A 22,658-nucleotide genomic window follows, 5' to 3' on the forward strand; every position below is an offset into this window, starting at 1 on the left:
CTCTCTCTCTCTCTCTCTCACACACACACACACACACACACACACACACACACAGATACTACCCATAATTTTCCTTCAGGATTCTTTTTTAAAGTATGTACCAATAATATGAGACATAGTTTACATAGTAAAATTTACTCATTACATGTTCAGTTGAGGTTTTCCAGTTTATTATCCAGGTGTGCAGTTATTCACATTCTAATTCTAGAACATTTTTCTTACCTTAAAATGAAATCTCTTACTCATTATCAGATATTTTCCATTTTCCCCGTCTTATAGGCCCTAGCCTCTACCAGTCTGTAATTTTATCCCCCCAGATTTTTTTTTTTTAATTCTAGGCATGTCATACAAATGAACTCATCTCAAATGCAGTTTTTGATTACTAACATCTTGCACATAGTATAACATATTCAAAGTTTATCCACAAATCAATATTATACCTCCCTCTTCATAATCGACTAACATTTCATCACCTGGCTAAACCTTACTTATCCATTCATGAGTTAATACACATTTTGGATTACATTAATTCTTAGCTTTTTCTGAATAATGTTTCAATGAACACTCATGTACAATTCTTTATGGAACATATGTTTTCAGTTCTCTTGGGCATACAAACAGGAATGGAATGGATAAATCATATGATAATTCTGTATTTAACATTTTCAGGATGTGTTTAATTATAAAATTTATTTTTAAAGCTAATACATAAAAACAGAAAAAAAATATTCACATAGTACCAGGAGTTGTTTGAATACATGTTACACTGTGTAATATTTTAACCAGGTTAAATATATTTCAGCACTCCTTTAACCTGTTGAGAACTCAAAACCCTTCATCTAGCTTGTAAAATGTACCTTATTGTTATTAGTCACCCTACTGTGGAATACTACACTGAAACTTGTTATTCTTAGCTATAACTTTTACACATCTATGGACCTCTTTGCATTTCTCCAGCTCTTCGTACTCAATAACAACTGGTAACCATCATTCTTCTCTCAAGTACTATGATATCATCTTTTTCTAAATTTCCCATGTGAGTGAGATCCATGTAGTGCTCGTCTTTCTGTGCCTGGCTAATTTCACTTAATATAATGGTCTCCAGTTCCATCCATGTTGTCACGAATGACAGAACTTCATCCTTCTTAGGACTGTGCATTTCCTCAATGTGTTTTTGTACTGTATTTTTCTTATCTAATCATCATTTAATGGAAGTGTAAGTTGTTTCATTCCTTGGTTATTATAAATAGTGTTTTACTAAACAAGGGAATTCACATGTATTTTTAACATATTGAATTCATTTTATATACTTTGAGTAGTGGCTTTATTAGTTTATTTGGTCATTTTGATATTAGTTTTCTGAGGGATCACCATATTATTTTTTCATAATGGTTGAGCTAATTTACATTCCCAACAACAGTGTGCAAGAGATCCCTTTTCTCCACTCCCTTGTCAGAAATTGTTATCTTTTGTCTGTTTGATAATAGCCAATCTTGTTGGAGTGATGTTAAATCACATCATGGTTTTAACTTCCATTTCCCTGATGAGTAGTGATATTGAGTATGTTTTCTATATACTTTTGGCAATCTTTATGTGTTCTATTATGAATATCTATTTACATCTCTTACTCTTCTTTATAAAACTCTAGCAAAGATGCATTAGTAGAGCAGAATAAAACAAAGAGCAGGAACCAGGAGGTGGTGGAATAGGCAACTCCTGACTTGCTGAGGCAGGGAGCTAAGAGGCTTCTAGTGCTCACCTTTTAAATGGAATTATTCAGAGCTTTGTTGTTGAGTTGACTGCAGTCTGAATATTAACTCTTTTTAGAGGTACAGATTTTCTACTATTCAGTAGGTTGTCTCCTTATTCTGTTTTTCTATTGCTGTGCAGGAACATTTTAGTTTAGGACTGTTTTCTCATTTGTTTCCTATGTTTTTGGGGTTTTCTCACCAATAAAAAATAACAGTGAAGTGTGGCATTTTTCTTTCTATTAATTTCATACTTTCAAATGAATGTGTCAGTAATTCATTAAATCTTATTTTTATTTTATAAGTGGTGAAAGATAGTCGTCGAATGTTATTAACCTTCTGTATGAAGATATCCAATTTCCCAGCCCCATCACTAAAAAGTTCCCCTTCTCTATGGTGTGTTCTTGGCATGTTTGTCAGAAGTAAGATATTTTGTGTGTGTAGTTTTCCTTTCACCTTTCTATTCATGTATGTATTGACTTCTTTTACGATGGTTTCCTCACAATTCATTCCTTTTTCACTGTCCTTTCACTTCTCGTGATAAAATATTTCTCAAGTTTTGGGACCTTAAATTTTTCTCAGTGCATTCATTATTAGCAATCTAATAAGTTTCCTTTATTTTAATCACCCAACCATCTCCTAGGTCTGAAAGTCTGTTATTAGCCTGGTAAGTCTCAGACTAAAGCTTAAACTTACTATCTACTCAAGAAATCACTTCATGATCCTAACAGCAGGTAAAATAGTAGGACCTTCCTTCAATCTGCTTTGATAGCACACTGTTCTGTTTTTCAAAATTATTATAACAATTCTCTCAAGTACCTTGGACTTGAAATGTTAGATTCTTGGGGCTGGGGATATGGCCTAGTGGCAAGAGTGCTTGCCTCGTATACATGAGGCCCTGGGTTCAATTCCCCAGCACCACATATACAGAAAACGGCCAGAAGTGGCGCTGTGGCTTAAGTGGCAGAGTGCTAGCTTTGAGCAAAAAGAAGCCAGGGACAGTGCTCAGGCCCTGAGTCCAAGGCCCAGGAATAGCCAAAAAAAAAAAAAAAAGAAAAGAAAAAAGAAATGTTAGATTCTTCAATGACTCCTTCCCATCCATTACCTTACACCCAGATACTAAATCCTGTAGCATTTACTTTGATACCACTGCTTGTGATTTTTGTTTTAATAAAATTTGTGGCTTTGGAACTTGGTAAACTGTAAACTCTTTTAAGGAAAAAAAAAAACAATGTTATATATCACTTCCTGTCTCCACAATCAACTGTGTTTAGTTATTTTCTGTGATTAGAGGAATACATAAAATTATAATGGTAAAAAAAAAACCCACAATATTTGATAGTAAATATTTAATTCTTTCAAAAAGTTACCAGATACTAACCCTTCTTCAATATTATTTTTAAATGGAAAAGAGCAATCCACATTAGGATATTCAATTGCATTGAGATATTATACTAGAACTGAGTTGCACAATTTTTTCAGTTAATGTCTAATATACCACTTAAAGACATAGCAACATAGCAGTAATGGGTCTTCAACACATATGCAAGCAAAAATTGGTGCTGCCCTCATAATGAAAAAAAGTCAAATTATGTGAGATACAAAAAAACATTAAAATATGTTTACAAATATAAAAAGACAGCAGAAATAACCATGATACTCACTAACCATTGTAGTTTTAGGAACATGTACCATGGAACAGAGAAGTTGTAAAAGCAATCAAGTTTAGTAAAATTGGTTCTAAGTCACCCTTACCTTTCATGTTTAAGAATTTTAAATATAGGAAGAATTCCTTTATATATGAATGACAGTGATTGGTAGTAATGTAGGTAATTTTCATGTTCTATGTGTTTTATGACCATTCATTTTCTTTTTTTTTTATTTTTATTGTCAAACTGATGTACAGAGAGGTTACAGTTTTATATGTTAGGCATTGGATACATTTCTTGTACTGTTTGTTACAGGGAGGACCACTCATTTTCATTGGAAATAAAAGACTGAAGAAAATCGATGCATTCCTGACTACTTGGTATTGTTCTGCAGATGGTAGAATGCTACTTTGAGGAAAAGGCTGTTCATCCTATCTGACGGAGTGGAGGAAAAACAGGATCTGTTGAAATCATTGGTTATTATTAGCATATTTTAGGCAAATTGAGAAGCTGGACTAGACTGTTCTGTGTGTGTATTGTGTTGGGACCTTGAGGACTTTATTATTACTCTGGGAAAGTTTAGAGGATCCAGTCCATCATAGATTCCATACCTTGGATCTATTTCCATGGAATTGACTTAATAAATATTAAGTCAAAAAGGCCTCTTAATTAAAAATATTCTGCTAAATAGCTAACTTCTTTTTTTTAGTTAGAACATATATTTGAGGGTTTTTTTTTATTTCTTTATTGTCAAAGTGGACTACAGAGGGGTTACAGTTTCGTATGTAAGGCAGTGAGTACATTTCTTACCCAACTTGTTACCTCCTCCCTCATTTTCCCCCTCTCCCCCCTCCACATTTCCCTCTCCCCTGCCTTGAGTTGTACAGTTGGTTTATACCATATAGTTTTGTAAGTATTGCTGTTGCATTGGTTTGGCTTTTTATCCTTTCTCTCTAAATTTTGGTATTCCCTTTCCCTTCCCTAATTCCAATACACATATATACAATATCCAGGGTACTAAAACTAGTTACAGTGATATCAGTGGTAAAACTACGGGAAAAAATAAAAGACACTGTTTCACATGGCATGTTGAAAATAACAACAATGGTATAGCACTTGTTTCCTTAACTTGATGTTCATTTCGCTTAGCATCATCTTATATGTTCATATGGGCATACTTTTGAGGTATTGTGATCTTGTGCTAGGACTATCCTAGACAAGGACTTTGTTGTTGTCGTTGTTGTTTTTAAAGTAAGCACCTTTCCGAATGGGAGAACGAATAGTCATTCTATTGAGAATCTCAGCGTTAAGAACATAGCAAAGTTTTTATTCATTATTTTCTTGAAAAAATTATCTTACATGATGCTAAGCAAAATGAACTCAAAGTTATGGAAACAAGCAGTTTATCATTGTTATTTTTAACATACTATGTGAAATTATTTCTTTTTTAGTCTCTTTATCTTCCAGATGCTTTAGCCCTTGATGTCACTGTATTTGATTTTGGTACCATGGGTTGTGTATATATGATTGTCTGAATTAGGGAAGGGAAGGGGAACATTAAAATGGTGATACAAAGGATAAAAGGCAAATCAAAGCAACAGCAATACTTACAAGACAATATGTTACAAACCAACTGTACAACCCAGAGTGGGGGTGGGGAGGAGGAGGGAGGATGGAAGAAAAATGAGGGAGGAGATAACAAGTTTGACCAGAAATGTACTTTCTACCCTATAAATGTAACTGTAACCCCTCTGTACATCACCTTGACAATAAAAAAAATTTTAATTATCTTTCAAAAAAAAGAAAGGCCTGCCATCTGATTGGTAAATAAGATTTAAAAAAACAACAACTCATGCTTTAACACCACAAGTGATTTTACCTTTTTTAATTTGGTCTTCACAGTGATACACAATATAAATACAATGTATCCATATTTATTTCCTAACTATGTTAAATAGACTATAAAAACAATTATTTTTAAAAATATTTTTGAATAATTATCTATCTTTTCAAGAAACTTAGCCTAATTATATATCAAGCATGATAAAATGGGGGGTCAGTAGGTACAGATGCATAATTTCACTCTGATAGATTACTGTTTGAAAATAGGTTATGACAATTAGAAGATTAATTTTCTTCTATTAAATAACATTATGAGACTTCAGATTACATTTATCAGTATATTCTCTTTAGTGGGGATATAATGTAGGAAGAAAAAGGCTAAGCAGAATAGAAATTTATGTCCTTTCTGGAGAAATCCATAGATGGTTTTCTATCAGTCACACTGAGAAAATAATTAGAAAAGGAAATTCTGTTTGGAAACTTATTTTATGTTCAATATTTCTAAGTAACAGATTAAACATATAATGTATGAAAGGTTAAAACAGAGGAGCATGATGACAAAAAAAATCTGAATGTCCTGTTGGCAGTTTCTATTTTATTTTTCTTTTGTGGTTCTAGTTATCTGCAAAGTATCCACCCCTTGCCAGTGTAAGCAGGGAGTGCCTGTGTAAACATTCTTGTTTCGCCTGCTCCACATAATCGCTTCTTGTATCATATTTCTTCTGACCTCGCTATCTGAAACCAATTACAGGGGATCCATTTGGGCCGCATCTATTTTCATAAGAAGCCTAGGCAGCAGTGTTTTGCTCAGAGATGAATCTCAACATCAAATATGCTTCTGAGTGCTTTGTTATTTATGTTCAGAGAGATTTTGTAGCCTTCAGCTCTCAAGAATGTGTCACACTGTGCTGTTTATACATTGAAGATATTAATGGGCGTGGATGTCATTTTTCATTTTAATGTCTCAAATGCAACAGGCTGATAGGTTAAGCAGTCCTATTTTTTATAGGGAAAGGTGGGAGAGATATGAATGATCTCTCTCTTTTTCTCCACAAATATACATATGTTTACTTGAAACACAAGTTACCTACAAATCCCTAGCAGACTCAACAATTTTGGTGTATTTTGTTGTTGTTTGTTTGCTTGTTTGTTTTGTTTTGTTTCACTTGTTATTTACAAACTATTCTCAAATAACTTTATTTCTGACTTAAAAAAATCTCCTGTGTTTCTCCAGAAAAATAAAATACTTATCTCACAGACTGCAAAGATTTCTCATACCAAATTAATTTTCACAACAGCCTACTCAATTGAATTACGTCTTGTGAGGTTCATCACAAACATAAAGTTAAGACCACTAGGAAAATGTGATAAACTGGAACTTAACAAAAGTTTAGCTTAGTAAGAATCACTCAGCAACAGTTAGAAGTGATGTTTATAACAAATAGAAAAAGCACTCATTTCTATAAGATACATGCAGTCTCATACCTTTGTTGCGACCGAAATATATCTTCAATTTATTTGCAAATATTTTATTCTTTATTTTTTTTACAAAGTATTTAATCAGATTCCAATTTTGAAAATACCCTATCCCAATTTTTGTTAGCTTTACTAAAATTAGGTAACTTCATTAGGTAAAGTGCACCCTTAATGCAAAACAAATGTGTTTTGGGAAACTAGATACGATTTGGCTACTTTCAAAACATCATTATTGTTGTCCATTTGAATCAGACTTCATCATTATTAAAGGAAATTTTGTAAACAGTGTTTGGCTTTTGTCCTGTATTACTTTAGGAAGGGAAGATGATCATATAAATATGCCATTGGCTCATAAAACCTAATCAATAGCCCTAGAAGTTTTCTTTTGTATGTATTGGTAGAAGTGGAAAGTAATTTTCAAATTAATATTTGATGCAACTTGATACCTCATATCAAATATGGATGAAAATGTTTTATCTCATCTTTCATCTTTTGAGTAGTTACAGTAATAAATTACAGAGATGACCTAAACATCTCTGAGCAATTGTTTATTGAAATTCAGTCCAAATGTGTTATCCAAGACGTGGAAATAAAAATGTCCTATGACGCATGAAGTTAGAAGGCAAACTGCCAAAGACTGCTGCTTATGGGCTTTCAATCATTCCTGATATTCTGGAGTATTTTTTTTTTGTTCTTCCCCCTCCTGTGATTACTATAACAATCTCTACTGCTACTAAAAATGTTGGAGTGGGCAAATAGAAATTATTTTTCATAAGTTTGTATTGGAAGATGATCCTCAACTATTCTAAATGCATATGAGATACAAGATTCTAAAGGAGAAGTAAATATTACCCACTTATTTACCTTGTTGGTATTCTATTAGTATCATTCTTTTACCAATGGTGAAATGTATGTTTGTGACTAGGGATATTGTCATAAGCAGAAGTTGCATTATGCTTAATTCTATATGATTTCTTTTTCTGTAGCCACTGGAGTTCAAATATTTTATTGGTTCCTTAAAGGAACATACTTCAGGCTGTTGAAATGGATGTGAGAGAGAGACTGTGATCAAGCTCTGATAGTTCTTTGTGACATTAAGGAAACAATTATAGCATTGGTTCTTCATTTTCTTGTCAACAACATGAGAGACGTAGCTTAGACAAGATTAAAGGTTCCTTCTAGCTTCGATCAGATAAACAGATGATTAGAATATCATACAAGTTTGAAGCTCTATCATGTATTGGTGGAATATATAATGAAATGAGGCTGAAGATGTTGAGGACATTTAACCATAAAAGGAGTCTACATTATGGATAATTGTTATATTCACTTACAAATTCAAGCAATAAAAAGAGCATTTTCTCCTAAGTTCTGGAAAATGCACATAGCATTTTTACTAGTAAACATGTAAATAGGTATTGTGTCATGTATATTCTTGCACTAGAATTTCACTCAACTGTTCTCCATTGATGGGTTTCTTGGACAGAATAGACAATAGGGCATCCTGGAATGCACTGTGGCCTAGAAGCCAAGAGCCCTTGAACAAAGCACTCATAAATTGCTTTGTGACCTTGAACAAAGCAACTGATTAGGGGAGCCTTCATTTTTTACATTTTTTTAATTGAGAGCATCAGTTTAGGTGATGTCTAGGCTTGCTTTTAGTCTGATCATCTGATTCCAGAGTTCTAAACTTGCTCTTAGAATATTTTAAGATAATGGGTGACCACAAAGTTAAAACAAAACAAAACAACTAAAGGTACATGTAGGCAAAAACTACTAATAACTCAAAAGCAAAAAAAAATTGATTACATAAAAAATAGCCAAACTTTATTTTTATTTTAGCTTCATCACGGAAAATAATTAACTGATTTTTGTTGTTGTTGTTATTGCCCTGTAGACCCAGTCCTGGTCATACAAAAGTAGTTTCCATGAGAAAATTATGACTCATGGTTATTTTATATGTCCTAATCAAAAGGAGGAATGCATGTTATTTAGAACATCAAATCAATGTTTCATTGATTTTGGAGATATTAAAACAATTGTGGAATTGTTGTTTTTCAAACAACTGCCATAAATTGCCTGAGTTCACTGTTATGTGCCATCCTTAGAATATTTAGTGTGGTTTGTTATTGCTTGAAAAGTTGTTGTTTTTTAAAAAATCATTGTGAATGTATCTTAAAAAAAGGAACAAAAAAGGCTTTACAAACTACGCCAGATACTGCTATGGGAAGACAAATCAATGTTGTTAGGAGATGATGCTAGTGCACTGAGTTTGTTTACTTTAGTTTCTATGTCTGCCTGCCTTCTCAGAAAACTTGCTTGGAGCCAGACTGTAGCAGCCCTCTCTCTGTCTTTTCATAATTGATCAGGGGATGACTGCCTTCCCTGAGGGTTAAGACGTGGCAACTTTTTCTGTTTGCTCAGCATCTCAATGCAGTAGTTCAAACATTGTTCACACCAGCTGGTAGTGTAATGCCATATGCACATCTTGTCAAAGCAACTGTTGTCATGGATACTAGGAAACTCTCCTAAAAACAGATCATTCATTCTAATCAAAATTGTACTTTTTATCAGCTGGAAATCTTAATTATTATAGAAGAATATTCATTTTTACCAGTATGAAAATTCACTGTTTTCTAAAACAGAGAATAATAAAACAGAGCAGTGATATCTGTTAGTTTTATGTTTTGAAAAAATTCTGTCACTCCTACTTATTGAGCTCAGTTGTTAACAGAGAAAATGAGTTTTTAAATAGACTCTCTTAAAAAGTTTATTTTTAGGTCAGTTTCTACTTCTACCTTTAAAGCAACTAAAGCTACAGTTTATTTTATGACACTAGTATTTTGTAAGATAAGTTTATAAAGTACATCCACTAAACTGTCTTTCCTCTAGTAAAAGACATGTTTACATTAGTTTCTTACGTTAAATTTTATTTTCCTAAGTGGATGAGAAAACATAAAAATAAATGAAAACATCTTCTATTTTGATTGGTATTCTGTCACACATAGAAACAAGCCTGATTGGTTGGGTGGTAATTTCTTTGTTCTCTGATTTTGCTAAGAATGCAAATGAAAACCACTCAATTTTATTTGGCATTAAAACTGCACTTTATTTTGTCAAAGGAGAGGTTTCCCCTTGAATTGTAAGTACAAAAAAGTGTTTTTAATCTTTAGTGAAAATCCTTATTAATTCACTTTCAAGATAATCTGATGTTGATTTGTCAAATTTAATTACAGCTTCCGGTAACACTTGAAGTCTTACTGCTTTTGCTTCGAAATTGTAATATGAAAATGCAAATTGAATGATAATTTAAAAGGGAGTGGGCATTTTAGTAGAACACTCACAGACAAGTTCCTTGTGGAAATGAGGTTATTGATGCAGTTTATGGTTTTCCTTCTTGAAGCACTTTAAACAAATTAAATTTATTTCCTGCAGGATTACACACATCTCTATGATTTGAATAAAGTTGTATACACATGTTTCATGAATTCATTTTGCATATTAGAAGAAAAAAGAATAAGGGATTGTAAAAGAAGATACATATTAGCTCCTCATACATATTAGCTGAGGAGTAACTGATGATCAATTTAACTTATTTAGATATTTATTTATTTATTTAACTTCTAGGCTCTGCAGGCAGCAAGACAACTTCTACTACAACAGCAAACAAGTGGATTGAAATCTCCTAAAAGCAGTGATAAACAGAGACCACTGCAGGTTAGTAGAGCACTCTTGTTCTTGAGGGACTTGCAGTAAAACAGTGATGTGCAGAATTAATTGTATGTATGTACAAAACTATTCTACTTGATTATGTAGGTACTTTTAATTTCAAAAGAAACTTGAATCTTACCATTACATATATATACATGTACATATATATCAAATATGTAACATATTTCAAAAACTCAGTTATTATAGATTTCCAAGTTCACTACTTGCATAAATTATGTAGGAACTACATTTGGTATGAATAAATATTAAGAATTTTGTGTACAATTTTCTGGAATGTTTTAATGGGATTTTATTCACATGTAGGTTAAAATGTGAATATTCTTCTTTTAAAAGAAAGTCACAGTAAAATGGTGTGAAAAGAAACAAAGCAATCTGAGACAAACCTTTCACAGTGCTAGCCAAGTGACAAGTTGCAGAAAGCCCCTATAGTGGAAAACAAAACAAAGCAAACAAAAAACAAAAACAAAAACCAGTTTGGGTTTGCCAAGGAGTTATTGTTGTTAGGGAAAAAAAAAACTCATTCTAGTTTATTTTCCTTACAACTTGTGTTTGTCCTCTGAATCTGATTGGATGTATGCCTTTTAAAGTATCTTTTTAGCCATTGTTTTATACAGTCCTCTTAACAAAAAAATATGTAACAGTTTCTTTGGGGGAAAAACCACTTACTGTACATTTTAAAATGTTTGTAAGTTAGAATCTGGAGTTGTATAAAACATCTCTCAAAGTGTTCCTTAGCTCTTTTGAAAGTATATATATAGATATGTGTGTGTGTGTATATATATATATGCAAACACCTATATATCTATATGCAATCTTAAATTTAAAAATATCTTTTTATAATGGCTTAGCTGTTTTTGTTTTTAGTATACTAACAGATAATAGTAACTAAATCTTGCATAATAACCTTGTGAAGCTTACTTTGTATGACAGGAAAATTATATTACACTGATCTACAAAATCCACATCTCACTTTGTTACTGAAACACTGGCTTACATTTATGGTCCCAAAACATTTAAGATGAGAACTTATTTTGTGGAAACAAAGTCATTTGGGGAGAGGGATAAGGGAACACAGGTGTGTCAATAGTGCCTCAAGTCCAGGTGATAGCCATGAGTGTAAATCTAAGTTTATTGAATCTGCATGCCATTTAGATTCAGCTTATCTCATTACCTTCTACCTTGTTTTGCTTCTAACTAGTCTTTACTTCTATGACATCCCCTTTCCTAAGCAACACATCCCTCATCAAATTACAGCAGTGAGTGTAGTATTTCTGTTGTTATCTGATTCCTTGACTTTGCTTGTACTTACAGGAAATTTAATATATTAGAAGGTACTGAACATGTCAACCCTTGCTATGGCTTCAGAAAAAGAATTTTCATTCTTTGGGGGATTAAAAGATACTTCCATAATGGAAACATAAACCAATGACAGAAAAGAAGTTACTGTTTGAATTCCTGAAAAATAATTTGTTGCTCAGATGTTATTTTATCATACTTCCTGACAAAAAAGAACATTTAGTTGTTCTTTTCTTTCCAAAACTAAATCCAGTAGAAGTTTCCTTTTTACTGGTTATGTTATCTATGGAAAGAATGACTGGACTTCTGCGTTCTACTTTTGGGGTTGTTATTGTTGTAATGGAGTTAACTTTTATTACAAAGCCACAATTTTCTCTCAAGACATATTTGAATGAAAAAAAATTGTTGGATGAATTGTATCAGTTGGGAGCAGAAGTCCACAATTTTGTTATTTCAGCATAAGACAGGGATTACAAATATTATAAGTACTGAGTAATGATTACAGTTATTGACCATACTTTGTGTCACCTGTATTTAGTGTTTTATGATGTACATTAATTCTGAATGTAGCTCTATTATGTATGTTATAAAACTATAGCATATTAATATTTTTTGTATTTTAATGGGATCTCATTCCCAAATGTCATAACAAAGAAAAGTTGGACTTTATGAATGAGAACCTAGAAATAATGAATGAAGACATATTTGTTCACAAATATATATATATATATACTGCAATTAATATACAAGGAAACTACACTTTTAGTATTTTAAAGGACTTGGTAAGATCAACTGTAGACAGGTGGAGATTATATTTAAATCTAATTAAAATTTAAGATAATTTTATATTAGATTACAAGCTGTTATTAAACGGGAATAGCAACTAATGTTTATCCTGAATCTGCAAATTCTATTCAGTATAAATTATATTTGTCCTTTAAAATGATGGAGTATTGTTAAAATTTCAAATTATTTTATGTTTTCTGATATGATTCTTTCAGAATCCTTTTGCTACTTGACTAAGATTTAGCAAAATTTTGATCATATAATTTGCATAGATTATCTTTTAAATTTCCTAAGGATAATTTCAGATCAGAATCAGCACTTCCAAAGAAAGGTGTTTGATGTTAATAGACAATGGTGCTTCTTGGTATATTAGAAATAGCATCTTTAGAGGAGCAAGGTGATTTTAATGAATATACAATTTTCATAAAGATTATTTTACATGGTTTGAAACAAGATACAGATTTTTAAAAGTGGTTTTGATGGCTAAAGTCACAAGAACAATATTTACTTTTCTAACCCTCGTGTACATTTTATTTAGCTAGTAAAACGTGGTGGCCAGATTTGAAGTGTTGCATGATACAGGGTCTATTTCTAGCAGACCAATATTTATGTACTATCATGTTTTCCACCTATATTCTTCTCAGATTTTTATCCTACTGATGACATAGATATTACCATGCATAATGAAAAATGGAAAGAAGAAATATTACATCTGACAAGCTTGACTACCAATTGTAGTAGTGATTTTAGTTTCATGTATAGATATCTAAATATATTTATTCAAAACATGTTTTCATATTCTATTCATTATTTAAAACAGAAACTGAATAGGTCCAATCAGTAGGCACATTGATTAATAAGATATTTGTGAATAATATATAAAAGATTGAAATGCAAATGAGAGCTGATGTTAGCTTAAACATTACCAGATGTTTTTCCTATATAGTTTTACTGTGTATTCCAGAAAACATACCCTAGTAATAGCAGAAGATTTAATTTTCATTTGTTTTAGTTAGTTCAGTTCCTGGCAGTTCCTTGAGTTGATATGCATGTAGTGATTCATAACAAGGAAAGGTAGTCAAAGAGAATGTTCAATGTTTTAGTATCATGAAACCTTTCTCCAGGTTAGAAATATTAAACTCTCACGCACACAATCATGCATGCATATGCACACTTTCAAATTCTGTAAATTTGAAATTTCTTTTGTAAAATACATGATCAATTTTCTAGCCTATGAAAAATGCAGTTTAGATGGGAAAATCAGTCGCATTATTGTTCTTGTTACATTTACAGCCATGAGACAGACTTGTGGTTCTCCAACAGCTGGGCAGAGCAGAGACGTAAATTTAAGGTAAATGCCATTGCTTTGCTATCTTAGATGAATATTAATATATACCACTGAAATCACTTCCTTCCCTGTAGGTTAATAGCTAATATGAAAACCTCTTTTGCAATAGGTAAATTATATATACATATATTTTGTAATTCTGTCTTTAAAAGTACAGAATATAAGGGTTGAAAGACTAGTCGTTTAAACCTGGAAGTGTCTTTCTGACAACACTACGAAAGAGTTATATACCGCAGAGGTAGTCATTTAAAATCAGCTAACATTTTAACTACAGAATAGTTACTATAACTTTGAGGTAGTCATTTAACATAAAGACATTGCATTGGCTGATGCATTAAATCTAAATTTTCGAAGAGAGAAATGTTGTTTTGAAGGCAGTGATGACCATTTTAATATTTTAGGATTAGGCATAGTATATTTGATACTAGCTTCTGTAAGGATTATGGAAATTTGTTTATTTCTATTCTGTGGCATACCACTAATTTAGACATGATGCTTTGGAATTAAAAATAAAACAAACTCCATATATATTGAAATGCGCGAATAAAATTTTACACAATAACTAAGAAAACTTTCTTGTTTAATGCCTTGAGATATGATAGGTTACATTTTGAAGACATACAAATTATCAAATCATTCTATTCCTGCATAAACTTCCATAATCTATATTTGAATATGTTGTGATATAATGCAATTTAACAGCATTGCTACCTTCTTCTCCTTTATTCTAAAATACTAAAATTGGCATTAATAGACAAATCAGATATTCTGTAGTAAACCAAATAATGATACTAATATTTCATATTGCATATTAAAGTCAAGAATAAGTCACAAAATTTTATAATTTAAAAATCAGTAGTTTATTTTGCAGAAAATGCAAACTTCAGTGGAATATATAAAAGACAATGATAGGGTCTGGGAATATGGCCTAATGGTAGAGTGCTTGCCTCGCATACATGAAGTCCTGGGTTCTATTCCTCAGTACCACATATATAGAAAAAGCCAGAAGTGGTGCTAGCCTTGAGCCAAAAAAAAAAAAGAAGAAGAAGATGCAAGAGACAGTGCTAAGACACTGAGTCCAAGCCACAGGACTGGCACAAAAAGAAAGGAAGGAAGGAAGGAGGGAGGAAGGAAGGAACGAACGAAGGAAGGAAGGTAGGTAAAAGAGAGAAAAGACAATGATAAGTATATTCTAGGCGATGATAAAATATCATTAATTCATCATAAAATGAAATTGAATTTTTTAATATTAGTCTCCATATGCATTACAAAGAAAACAAAACACATTGTGTTTCAAATTCTTCAATACCATTATCAGAGATATAGTTTTAGTGGGATAATCTATTAGGATGTAAAAATCTTAGAAATAACTTTTATTAGAAGTATGTTGCCATGTTTTTTGGTTTTCTGTGTATTAAAATAAGCAGTAAGCCCAAGAGAGTCTTTCTTTTTATTTATTTATTTTTTTGCCAGTCCCAGTGCTTGAACTCAGGGCCTGGTCACTGTGCCTGAGCTTCTTTCACTCAAGGTTGTGCTCTACCAAATGAGCCACAGTACCAGTTCTGGCTTTTTCTGTTTATGTGGTACCGAGGAATCTAATGCAGGGCTTCATGCATGCTAGGCAAGCAGTCTACCTCTAAGACCCATTCCCAAACCATACACTGTTTCTAGATCAGAAAAATTTTAAAAGGATTAAAATTTAAAATCAGAAGTACAAATCTGGCCTTAATGGTTCATGTTTTCTCATTCCACTGGAGAACATTTCTTAAAATATTACATGGTTTTATAGAACATTTTTTTTCTTCAACTATTGCTGTCCCATCCATGTCCAACTTCTCAAGGCTGATGCCCTCAGAAGAGAACAAGTGGGACATTCAGTCCATCACTGCAAAGTTCATAGCTCTACTCCTGGTATTTTAGACAAAAGAACATGTGATCTGTGTGTAAAAGCCTGTCCTTAATGGGCAGCACTTCAGATACAGCAACTTGAGAGGTGCGTGTGTGTGTGTGTGTGTGTGTGTGAGTGTGTGTGTGTGGTGTGTGCTTGCATGCACATACGTGCTCTGAAACTCAGGACCTTTTACTGGCTGGCTCTGAAACTCAGGATCTTGTACTGGCTCTGAAACTCAGGACCTGAGCACTCTCTCTTAGCTGCCACACAAGGGTGGTGCTCTACCACTTAAGCTACAGTCCTACTTCTGGTTTTTTTGTTTTTGCTGATTAAGAGAAGAATCTCACAAACTTTTCTGCTTGGGATGGCTTTAAACCTCAGTTTTCAGATCTCAGCTTCCCAAATAGTTAGGATTTCAGCTGTGAGTTACCAACTACCGTCTGAGCAACTTAATATTTTCCAGACTGTTCCCTGACCTCTAACATGGTTTTAAAAAAAAGCTTTCAAAAATAAAATACAAAATATAGCAGTGTGAGTCTTTATTGCTGTTATGGGACACTCCAGGAAGTTGATATTTAATTCATGCTTATGATATAGGTTCTATAGTAAAATTCCTTTCTTATTTGGCCATCACTTTTCACTATTTCTAGTTATGCTAATGAGATAAATGCACCCAAGTAAGAATGCTACATTCAACCTTGTAGGACTGCTAGGGGATCTGCCTAGCTACATGCGCTCTTAGAACACGTACTCCACACTTACCACTCACAAATATACACTTAATGTTTGTCTTTCTTACTACACTTGTATGTAATAGCTAACACACAAGAACCAAGGATGCTCTACTTGAGAGTCAGAGGAGGTTTAGGAGAGGCATCTTTCCTCCCTTCATTGTTAATTGAGTGATCATTATGTGAAATGTCCTAAAATATTTATAATCTAATTGAAGTTATATTATGACTAGTATATAATAAAATACATTTTTGGCCATTTATACATGGAAAAAAGTCAGAAAATATAATCAGCATCTTAAAAAGAAAAATTATCAATCTGGCCAATATGATACAAAAATGCTTTTAGACAAGTCATCCATGTTGGCTGTTGGATATAAAGAAATGTAGTTTTGTGACTAGAGATAGTAAAAGCATTTTTGATGGAGATTTTTTTAATTATAATGTAAAGGGAGGATATTATACAATGAGGTTTGGTGAGCATAAATGGTAAATTTTGATGGGTATACCACGTCACACTAATGGAAAAAGGAATGGTTTAGAGAACTATAAATACATATCTTCAATTACATAGGACCTGAAAATGGGTGGCTAATGAGTCTAAACTTTATGTTTGAGTATCAAGGACTAATAAAGGTTTTTGATAGAGAAATAGTATCATTGACCAAACAATGTTTTGTGAAGATCTAGTAAACACTGCTATGTTTAGGTAATATTTTTCAGGAGGAGAGTAGTGAGAAACCTAGAATGAGAAAATGATATGAAGGCATGGTAATGCATTGAGCATACATACGTTGTTTGTGGTGATGGAAAGACACATAGGTAGAACTATCCAGCTTTTATAAAAGGAGAACTTGATATACAGAGAGGTCAGGACTGAAGAGACACATCTGTAGAATAATCTAATCATGATAGGTAAATCCATGGGAGTAGAAGAGACCACATTTTGTTCAGAGTTACTCTGTAAGAGCACATCTTTTCAAACTAGAAGCCAAGGAACAGGAAGAAAATAGGAGAATAGAACATCAGTTTAGAATTTAATTCATTAAGAAAGGTCAAGGAGGAAGCTATTTAAGGTCACACATACTGACTAATCTCAAGCTATCTCCAGAAAAATGAGTACCTTCAAGCATAAGCACTGTTCATGTGAAGTGCGGCATTGATAGTTTTAATGCCTGTTTTCCCAGTTTTTCCTTATTTGCTTGTAATATTTAGGATCTTCAATGGTGACATACTCAATAATGAATGGAAAAAATTGTATTTTAACGTGAATATTGCATAGAAGAAAGAGAATTAGTAAATACAGTTTGCTTCTCAGGTTGCTAGGTAAGTTTTCATGAATTAAATATGGAGCAAATTGCTTTCTCAGAGGTCAAATTTTCTCTTTCCTTTGCTACCCAATCACTTGCTTCTTTCTATAATCCATTAGGGTTTTAAGTATATATTCCCTTGACTTTCCTACCTTAACTAAAGTGAAAGCCAGAAAGAACTAGAGCATTAATATTGTTATGGGAGCTCTCTGTAGGATTTAAGACTTAGGCTATGAGTTTTGCTTTAAGATGTTTAGAGGTGGTGTACAAGCTAAATGGAATGACAAAGTGAAGAACAGTGTTAGAAAAAAGTAAAATTACTTAGAATTTTGCCTCCATTTAAGTCTCTGTGTTTCCTCTGTGGATTTTGTTCATATATTTCTACATTTTTTCCTAAAAATTTTCTGATATCCTTACGTTTTCCATGATATTCTTTCCTTCTCTGTCATTCTGTGCCTTCTCCTATCATGTAATCTGGTATACTTTATCTCTGTTCTTTTGGTCCCATAGCAAGGGAAAAATATGTTAAGTACCTAAAAGCATTTAATTCAGTATTGAACCTAAAAGATATTCTTTAATTATTTTTTATTATCTTTAAGCAATTGCATAAAGGAGGTGCCATTTAACAAAGCAGTTTATGAATACATTGCATCCTGATGAGTGTTAACCTTTTAACATTCTCAGTCTGCTTTGTCCCCCCTCTCATTTTTATTAATTTTGTGATATATACAGTGAATTCTTGACTGGATACTCCCTACTCCTGGTTTATTGATACTCCCTGACCCACCTGTCCCGTCATTGCAAGTATCTATTTCCTTGTTCTTATTTTGTTAGGCTTTGACTTTTTCTTTCCAAAAACAATTACAATATTTGAGCTCTCCATAGAGTTTACTATATTTCATTTAACTCATTTGTAATTGCTAATACACTACCCAACATGTTTACTTATAGGTTCATGCTAGCTATCACAAATGAGGGAAAGCACTCAACTTGTATTTCTCTGGGTCAGACTCAATTCATTTAATTTAATTCTTTTCAAGTCCTCCCATTTCTTTATGAGTAGTTCAATATAATTCCTCCTGATGGATAAATAACACTCCACTGTGTAGATATACCACATTTTCTTGATCATTCTAGCTTATCATTTTTAGCAGAAAAATAGGGCTCTTCTATCTCTTACTGCCTAGTTGTCCTGGCAAATCCAGGATTAAGTGAGTGTATTCTTTTAATATTTAGTACGAAGGCAACTGTACTCTTAACTTAGAAGTACCTTTAAACATAATAATTTCATTTAGTGCTGAAAATTTGCTACCAATCACCATATCTATAAATCTTTTAATTCATTTTCATGAGTCTCACAATTCACTGTGTTCTTTAGTCAGATTTTCCCATAAAAATCTTAAAAATGTGTATGTGAACTGTTATTGCTTAGGATGGTTGTATTAAATGGTTACTTCTAGCCAGGTGTCAGTGGCTCATGCCTATAATCCTAGTTAATGCAGAATGCTGAGATTTGAGTGGTTTGAAACCAGCCTGGGCAGAAAATCATGAGATTCTTATCTCCAATCAAAAGACAGAAGTGGAGCTGTTGTTCAAGTAGTAGAGCAAAAAAGCTAAGAGACAGATCCCAGAACCTGAGTTCAAATACTAGTACTGGCATACACACACACATATGCATACACAAACACACACACATATACACACACATATAATGATGAGTTCTAAATATGTCTGAGGTTATGCAAATTATGATTATTTTATTAGTGCTTAGTTTGGAAGCATTACATTTGGAAAAAAATCAAACAAATCCATAATTAATTTTAAGGTATTTTAAGTTGCCTTACCTTAATATGAAAATCATGTAAGTTCATTAGAATAATTAAACATGATTTTTAAGTTAAATTATGGCTGGGCACTAAGTTACTTTTTTGCAACAAACACTTGATAAATGCTAATAAATTGTTATACCATGGTAGATTTTAAAAAGCACAAAGAAAATATGTTCTCTGATTAGATGAGGAAGAAACAGCTCATGTGAACTAATTATAGTAGACTTGATATTCACGCGGATTTGTCCTGAGATCTTCATGAGCTCTCAAAATCAAGAAATTGGAGAGATTTGTGCAGACATTGTTCCAAATCCTGTTCTAGGTCTAAATCAAACCATAGTAGGCCTATGGAAACTGCAATACAATCTACCAACACAGACTTTCAACAAAACTTGCCCTTTCACCTCCACTTCTAAAAAATCAAACAATTCATTCCTTCATATCACCAGTTTTTCTACATCACTGAGGATAGGTAGAGAATAGTATACATGTTTTGGAGTAGAAAATGCAGGTGAAGGGAAGACCTGATGATGTTTTAGACATCAGGAGTATGAAGACTGGTCTTGCTGGTGGTCTATGGCTGGGAAAATTACATAGGCATGATGCTCAGCACTTGCGAGCATGTGTAGACCGTCTGCATCCTTCTATCAGTGTGAATATTAAGATTCCACTCTGTACGATGCTACAACCAAACATCTATGAGGGAAACCCAAAGTCACAAACAAGTTTCTCTAGTTTGCCTATTGATAGCTTAGGAAAAGTTGAGATCCTTCATACCTTGAAATAGTCCTCCTTCTGAGCTGTAAATCTCCTTTCACGTTACCTTGGATCATTCCTTCAGATCATCCCACCAAAGAACAGTACTGGGTAGAGGCTTTATTTGGCTATCACCAATTTCAGACTACTTTAGCCTAGGGCTGTGAATTGAGGATTTTATCTCTTGAATTAGACATCCTCTGCTGAGATTCACTTCGTACTTGAAATCTTGTGTCACACCCAGCTGTGCCTCAAAGTATTCAGGGATTACTTTTTAAAATAAACGTGCCATTTGGTCATGCCTATTTTTAAATTTTGGTTAGTGTTCACATAGTACCTACTTAGTAGTTAAGCATGGAGAGAACACAAAATACAGATTAAATTCCTTTGCGCAGTATATAAATTCTTACACTTATACAATGCTCACACTTGCTTTGCTGTTAAAGCTGCCACCTTGGTATCTTCCACTGCTGGTGCTACTGCACATTCTCAAGTGACAAAACGAGGAACACATTCCACATCACGACGTGCTGACATGAGGAAAATCTGTTGTCTCACACAGCGACTGGGGAAATTTCTTAGATTGAGTATGTGTGCAGAAACAAAGAAAACACAAAAGACAAAACTTTTCTACATTCTGCCTTTTTCATAGAGACCAAGTATGTAATAGCTATTTAAAAGATATAGGTGATTATAATATGATTACAATCTCATTTTCAAGTTCTCTTTTTATTCTGGGAGATTTTCCAACACCAATAACTATCATAACTTCTTCATACAGTCTTTGAGTTTACTTACACAAATAGTTGCCAAATCTTATAAATTATTTGAAAATACTTTAAGAATAGTGATTTTGGGTCCACTCCAGACTACTGAATTTGAAGGGATGAGATCTTTGAAAACTCAAAGTACTTCAAGTTCTCCAAGAAATTCTAGTGCAAAGCTTGTCTACAGAGTAATATGAGAGGGCTGCAAACAGGAAGCTGGATGCATGTAATAAAAATTACAGAACCTTAATTTTCTTACTAATATATACTGTAACATTTCTCCCAATTTAGGATTACTTTACAAGCTGTACAATCAAAATGCTGACATAGCAACACTTCAGGTTCCATCCTGATTTAACTGCTATTGAATCTCAGCCCAGTATATTTTGTTTTTCTTTATTTCATCTACTACTTTTTAAAAAATAAATGGCCCTGAGTAAGTTTCTTGAAATGCCTCTCTTTATTCACCATTTTCAGGATCATTTCTAGCAATGTTGTCACAGTTTTATTTTTACCACTATGCTATTTCATTTGATGTTATCAGTATGAGATTCATTCCTTTCTGTGTAATTTTAAAATGCTTCAAAAAGACATTAGTATACCTCTACTATGCTGAGTTGGCTTGTCTTTGATCATAGAAATGTTAAGAAAACATCCGTTGTCTTCAAAGATAGTTCGCTGCTTCTGTGGTATGGTAATCTGATCTTATTGTCTCCTGCCTGATTTTTGCATGTGATTTGGACAGCCAAATCAAACGACTAATGGCTTGATTTATGACTGATGAACTCCCCTATACAACCTTCTCTAAAACCTTTCCCACTATAAAATATCTGTGCAGATTTAAAACTACAGTTGCCAACTCCTCTATGAAATTTCCTTAGACAGCCTACCCCAGCAACCGACCAACCAACATACACACACACACACACGATATTTAATTATTACTTTCTACATGTTATTACAATATCTTACACTTACTTCTCCTATTCTTATATACACTGTGCTTAATCATAATCACAATAAGATCTGCAAGGGCAGAACTGTATCTTATTCACCTTTGCATTTCTAATGTATGACACCAAGTAGGCTTTGCATAAATGTGTGGAGGCAATATACAAGTGCACAGGTATAACTCTACAACCTGACCAGTCTCATTTTTAGCCCTTTTGATCTCCAGATTTATTTTTCAACTTTCTGGAATCTCAACATAGATTAACTTGCTTCAAATTTATTTACTCATCTTACCCCAGCTTCTCCTCATCTCATGCTACCTCTGTGAGTTAAACTGCTTTTCCTCAGAATAATTTCAGTGTATCGGTTATACTCATCCCAATATAATAAATATAGGATACATTTATCAAGTTACTTTTTGTAGAAACATATAATGAAACTTTATATCAGTATATGCCATGTTTCAGGTCAGATTGCTAAGCTTCCTTTCACGTGACTTTCATAGTATGTCTTTGTTCCACTTGGGCAATTTGCTTTAAAATAACA

At 33.0% G+C, this 22,658-nt stretch overlaps 1 protein-coding gene across 1 annotated transcript in view; it reads left to right on the forward strand.

Moving 5' to 3' along the window:
• Nucleotides 1-22,658, forward strand: part of Foxp2 (forkhead box P2) — a 496,440-nt gene that overhangs the window by 339,640 nt on the left and 134,142 nt on the right. The window contains exon 5 of the mRNA XM_048340096.1: nucleotides 10,343-10,432. Within this exon, the coding sequence (XP_048196053.1) occupies nucleotides 10,343-10,432 (90 nt within the window). The remainder of the gene's footprint in view (nucleotides 1-10,342; nucleotides 10,433-22,658) is intronic.

Source organism: Perognathus longimembris, chromosome 2, assembly GCF_023159225.1.
Source record: "Perognathus longimembris pacificus isolate PPM17 chromosome 2, ASM2315922v1, whole genome shotgun sequence".
Classification (NCBI taxonomy): domain Eukaryota; kingdom Metazoa; phylum Chordata; class Mammalia; order Rodentia; family Heteromyidae; genus Perognathus; species Perognathus longimembris.